The 6,271-nt window shown below is 52.1% G+C and overlaps 1 protein-coding gene across 2 annotated transcripts in view; it reads right to left on the minus strand.

Annotated features, from left to right (window-relative positions):
- The window catches only part of CCND3 (cyclin D3), a 92,731-nt gene extending 86,909 nt beyond the window's left edge, over positions 1 to 5,822 (minus strand). Inside the window, exon 1 of one of the 2 annotated variants that reach the window (XM_055329955.1) lies at positions 5,619 to 5,822. In XM_055329955.1, coding sequence (XP_055185930.1) covers positions 5,619 to 5,624 — 6 coding nt within the window. In that variant the 5' untranslated portion in view covers positions 5,625 to 5,822. The remainder of the gene's footprint in view (positions 1 to 5,618) is intronic. The other variant, XM_055329954.1, reaches the window with a different exon arrangement.
- Positions 5,823 to 6,271: the final 449 nt, after the last annotated feature.

The raw sequence follows: 6,271 nt of genomic DNA on the forward strand, positions 1-6,271 counted from the left end.
AGGGTGAACTGTGAAGCCTCAGCCCCTTCCTCTGTGTAACCACTTCGTGCCTTGGTGTCCTTGTCTGTGAAGACATAACAACAGTGCCTCCCTTGCGAGAATGCTGTGAGGACAGAAAAGATAACACTTGTTTTACAGTAAGCATTCAAGGAAGATCGGCCCTGACTAATCTCCACAATGACCCGGTGAGGTAGGGACTACTTACACCCACTTAACAGATGAGGAAACTCAGTTTCACACAAGCAGGAAGGAACCAAGCTAGGACTCAAACCAGAGTGGTTTGTCTACTGGGCATCGGCTCTCTTGACCACTCCATGAGAGAAAGCATGAATTAGTGGTTTTATGTGCAGACTCTACAGCCAAACAGCCAAGTCCGACTTCCAGCTCAGCCACTGACCAGCTGTGTGAAAGGAAGCTAGCTGCTTAACCCTTGGTGCTTTGGTTTGCTCATCTATAAAATGGGCACCCTGCCTTAGTGTTAGAAGTAAATACACAGGGCAGCCCGGGTGGCTCTGCAGTTTAGGGCCGCCTTGAGCCCAGGGCCTGATCCTGGAGATCTGGGATCGAGTCCCATGTCGGCTCCCTGCACGGAGCCTGCTTCTCCCTCTGCCTGTGTCTCAGCCTCTCTCTCTCTCCGTGTCTCTCACGAATAAATAAAATCTTAAAAGAAAAAAAAAAAAAGAAGAAGAAGTAAACACGAGTTAGGAAATGTCTGGAACACTACTAGTTAGGGCCGCTTTCTCGGGCCTGCCTTCCAGGGCGCCCTCTGGTGGTCTGGCTTGTAACCGCACCCTCTCTTCCTGCTCTAGTTGGGCCTTGCCCGTCCACGGTGGGGCCTCTGCAGCTCCTCACACTTCTTTTTTTAAAGATTTTATTTATTTATTCATGGGAGATACACAGAGAGAGGCAGAGACTTATGCAGAGGGAGAAGCAGGCTCCCTGTGGGGAGCCCGATGTGGGATGCAATCCCAGAACCCTGGGATCATGACCTGAGCCGAAGGCAGATGCTCAACCACTGAGCCACCCAGGCGACCCGCTCCACACCCTTCTAAGGGTCTTGATGGGGCACCAAGCAACCCCTCTCCAACCCCTCACTCCAAGACAATGCTTGGGCCTCTGCTTCTCACCTCAGGAGTTGCTGTCTCGGGGGAACTTCAACCAGGGTAGAAGTGTCCGCTGAGGGCAAAGGAACTGCAGGTTTTGAGGGCCCTCAAAGGAGATGACACGGTATTATGTGTCATGCCTTCGAAGGGTATGAAAGGCCATGCCTACAAGGGCTGCTGGCCTGGCCCTCTGCTCCCAACACACCCGGCCTTCTGTCTCAAGGGCAAAGGAAGGTCAGGGATGGGGAAAAGAGGGTGTGGGTGGGAGGGGCCCCAGCGGGAAGGAGGGGCCCCAGGGTCTGGGACCTAAGAGATCATTTTATGGCGGTTGTACTTGGTCAAAAGTGGCTCCCTGGGCTCTGGTGTAGATAGCTGGGGATGGGTGGGGCAGGGGCCCCATGAAACCGGCTGGCAGCTGAACGACCAGATGGTGCTCTCCACCCAATCCTGCAGTCCCGGGGCAACACACTGGGCAACAGCCCCACCTGGTGGACAGACGAGGATCGCCATGGGCCGGGGAGCACAAGGAGCAATGGGACGACCCGGAAAGGGGAAACAGGTGAATAATCACATGGGACAGTTTAGAGGTGGAAGGGGCTTTGAGGTCTTTCAACGAGCAGAAGCCCCTCCTAAGCATGTGTTCTAGACTCCCTTAGACGAAGAATTCACTTCTTCAGACGGGGATTAGGCAACTGTTTGTTAGAAAGTTCTCATGCTATTTCGGAGATCTGCCCCCACCGGTCTGTCCCCTGGCCCCCTATCTGGCCCACTTCGTGTGGGCTTCCAAAGGCAACCTTCCAAACATTTGAACACAGCTATAATATCCTTCCTAAATCTTCTCCCCATTTGCTTCAACCGTTTGTGGAGTTTGACGCCCCTTGTTCACCCACTGCTTCTTTTCTCCACTTGATCCTTTTCTAATATATTAAGTTCCAAGGAATCCTTTCCAATTCTCTACATAAGCCACCCCAACCCTAGCAACATCATTTTAAAAACATCTTTGGATCTCAACCTCCTACTCTTCAGGATCTAATATGATATAATACGGTTTGGGTCTGATATATGTTAATGCTCTGATTTGGGGGCTAATTTAAATGTCAAGAGCACAGGCTCTGAAGTAAAATTCACCAGTGTTCAAATCTGGGCTCTGCCACTTACTAGCTGTGTGACTTCGGGTAAGTTTATTAGCCTTTCTGGGTTTCAGTTTCCCTATCTGTAAATTGGGGATGGGGGTATTCACAACCGGGCATTGTATCAGATGAGATAAGGCAAGTGAAACACTTAGGACAGCTGCTGGCAGCATCATTCAGCTCCTAAGTGACCATTATAAGCACATTCTTCTGGGTTTCAGGCAAGAGGGGGTGCTTTGAGGAAGAGAGAAGAGAAAAGAAGACCTTCTGGAGTTAACTGGCCTTTCCCAAGCAGTGTGAATGCCAGGTGAAATCCAACAAAAGGGTAGCTAGCTCTGGTCTCATTTCCAGTGGTGTCTCGGTACAGCCAGGCCACCCTCCCCACCCCCACCCCCACCCCCACCACTGTAATGGGGCAGGTCTTGACAGCTCTTTGAAACTCAGAGGGTTTAAAATTTAAATGTCTTTGAGGGTAAGAAAAACACACCAAAATAAACATACCTCCTGCTGCACGGAGAAAGGGAAACTTGGCAGGCACCCCAGAACTTTCCCCACCCCCAGCCCTCCCTAAACTTCCTCTTGTGGTTTCTCAAGAGCACAACCTGTTCTCCCCAGCCAAGAAAACGCCTGGGGCAGGGGGCTGGGGCAAGCCAAGGGTTCCACCCCACCCCACCCTATGACAAGGGAGGAAAGTATGCGTGGCAGAAAGGTGGCCTGGAGGTCTATTTAGTTCAGAATTTCACAACCGGCTTACCTGTTATCTTGGTGTGGCCACCCTCTAAACCCTCAACTGCCAGCATCAACACCCATCCCTCCCCCAACCTATGCCTCTCTCTCAAAGACAGATGCATGGAGGTGATTTGACCGCAGGCAGAGGGGGACCGCTTCAGGCCTCCCCAGATCTGTGCAGAGGACTCCTGTGAAAAAACCTAGAATTTCAGAAAGGTAATGGAAAAGTGGCTGGAATCCCGGGAACCTCTGCCCTGTGGCTTGGCTCACATCAGGGGCAAGGGCCCAGCCTGCCTGGAGGGATGGAGTCAGAGACACACATGCAGCTTTGGGATGCAGCAGCTGTGGGCAAGAGAGGTGAACATCTTAAGATGGTTTCCACTACTGGACCATCTTCCTTACTCAGCTACCAGGTTGGACTGTTCCTCTTGGAATCTAAAATATGAAAGTCTCTGCTATTCCTAAAGATTCCCACCAAATGAGGTGTCTTAGTCTCGCACATTCCCAGATTCTGGCACATTACAACCATGTTGCCTTCTTTCTTGCATCGAACCTTAGTGTGTTCCTCTTGATGAGTCAGGCTTATTCAAGAAAACACACTAATACACACACAGCCTGAAGGGAAGGATATAACTCAGTGCAGTCCCTACAAGCTTACTCAAGACCTGTTGAGGCTCCATGTAAACCGTTACCAGCACCCACACCCAGCTAAAAGGTTTCTCTCCTCTCTACTACCCAAGATACAAGACCTTTTGGAAACTCCTAAGTCCCTAGCTCAAGTGGACATTCTACATGGTCAATCAGGGAAGCAGGGTAGTCTAGTGATCAAGAACAGGGCCTCCCAGGTCAAGTGCCCTGGGTTTCAATCTCAGCTCTGCCATTTATTTCTGGTGTACTCTTTAGAAAAATAACTTAACGCCTCTGTGCCTAGGTTTTCCCGTCTATACAATGGAGTACAATGGAGATGATCCTAGTGCTGACCTCATAGGACTTAGGGAAGGTTTTTTTTAGATTTTATTTATTTATTTAAGATATTATTTATTTATTTATTTGACAGGGAGAGAGCACAAGCAGAGGGAGCAGCAGGCAGAGGGAGAGGGAGAAATAGGTTCCGCATAGAGCAGGGAACCAGATGTGGGGTTCAATCCTAGGACTCTGGGATCATGACCTGAGCCAAAGGCAGAAGCTTAACTGACTGAGCTACTCAGGTGCCCCACTTAGGGAGGTTAAATGAGACACTATACCCCAAACATTTAGAACAGTGCCTGACAGTACTATATAAGCATTAGCTGGTATTCTGAACCCTTGAGGGAAGGAAGGAAAAAAGAGGAAGCACTAAAGACCAAGGTAGTCATGGCCTCAAGGACTAGGATCTTGCTGGAATTCTCAGAGATACCTTTGATTGGAAATTCCAGGCAGAGTAGAAGCTCTGACTTGTTTATGTCCCCAGCATCTAGCCTGTGCAGGAGATATAGCCATAGCTAAGGGATGGTGAATAAATTCATCTAATGTTGTATCAGTCATCTCTCCAAGGAGCCGAGGAATTGAAAAAGCAGAAGAATCTGCAGGAACACAATGAGAGATCTAGTTGTCTTCACCTATGTCTGGTCCCCAAGAGAACCGAGGAGGGTGGCATTGAGAAAACAGTGGAAACAGTCCTAAGGCCCAAGGATGAGGAATGGGTACCCCAACATTGTGTGGATGGTCACATAACCCTCAAGTGGACTCCCAGCTGCATGCAGCTGTGAATTTTTGGATTCTTAGGGACCAGCCCAGAAACTTGCCTTTCCCTGAATTTATCCTGCTCATCATTCCCCCCTCTTCTTCATGCCTAGATAGTAGGTTAAAGAGAGCAGGAACGCTTTCTGGGTCCTCAATGTATTCCAATGCCAACCCCACAGTCAGGGTTCAGGACAGCTCTGCAGAATGAACAAGTGGCCCCCAAAGACTTCCTACCACTTCTCTGCCTGGTGACTATCCATCACCTAGAATCCAACTCCAAAGTCCTCTTCTCTCCTGAGTCTTCCTCGCCAGCCCAACTTGGTGCTTTATGTCTGTTGTTTTTCTGTGACCCACACCAATGGTAGTTGAATAACATCATCGTACCCTCAGCATCCCATAAATCCCAGACACATAGTAGGTGCTCAGTGTTTGCAGATGAAATCATTATGCTCCCTTAGTAACAACAACCAATTTCTTCAGTTACTCTTCTTGGCAGTACATTAAAAGATGCAGAAGAGGCTTGTGTGCACATCAGACACCACAGGGACACCGAGGCGTCCCTTCTTCCAGTCGGTTCCTCTGACCTAATCCTTCTGCCCACCTCGGTTCTGCCTTCCTACTCACCTCCCATTGCTATCTCTGAGGTATGAAGAGCGACGACAACCCAGTGAGGCCACTGGGCTTCTGGGTCAGCTGGCAGAGGGGCTGTGGGGACAGGGCTCAGGGCTTTGGGGGCGTCTCTGCTCTTCACCTACGTGCAAAGGTGAGCCAAGCTTTAGGGGACAATGGGGAGGTGATGAGGACGCAGTGACCCCCTTAACCGACCCTCTTCCGACCCTACCCCGGGCGTCCAGCCTGAGCTTGGAGGCCCCGCAGCGAAGGGTGGAGAGGCTGACACCCCATCTATCTAGGCTTCTCCAGCCATCAAGCCTACCTCCATAGCAGGTGAGCCCTCCGGAGCACCGACTGTGGCCTCATTGTCCCGCCGCCTCGGACTGGTCTCTGGGGCGGGGGGCGTCGCCACCGCCTCGAGCCGCGCGGAGGGGCGTGCGCTCCTCCTCCGGGCGCCCCAACAGAAACAGTCTCCACCCCCGCAGGCGCCGCGTGTTTACAAAGTCCGCGCCGCGCCGCGGATCCCGAGTTTAAAGCTGGGCAGGAAGTGGGGAGGAGGGGGCGGGGGAGACAAAGGCGCTGGGTGCTCGGCGCCGCTACGGTGAGGGCTCCGACTCCTCCCCCGGCCGCCCGCGGTCGGCCCCGCAGACCCCGACCCACGTGCCGGGTGAGGGGCGGGGCACGCCCCGGCTCAGGTGCGCCTGCAGGGCCCGGGCCGCGCGGGTTCCCGGAGTTTTGCCCTCAGGGCGCTCGCCAGGCGTTCACGCGTCGCGCAGGAAATAAACAGCTTTAGGTGCAGAGTCTTGACCTCCGGCTACGCTTCTGGCACGTGCCGGAGAGCCTTTGCGGGTTTGGGCTTATTTCTTCTCTAGCAATCCCACCCCAGCCTCACACACACACAAAGGAAACTGAGGCACAGTGCGGTTGGGTAATGGGCCCGAAGCCTCACAGCCTGCGATGTTAGGATTCAGCCCC

This window comes from Nyctereutes procyonoides, unplaced genomic scaffold, assembly GCF_905146905.1.
Source record: "Nyctereutes procyonoides isolate TBG_1078 unplaced genomic scaffold, NYPRO_anot_genome, whole genome shotgun sequence".
Taxonomy (NCBI): domain Eukaryota; kingdom Metazoa; phylum Chordata; class Mammalia; order Carnivora; family Canidae; genus Nyctereutes; species Nyctereutes procyonoides.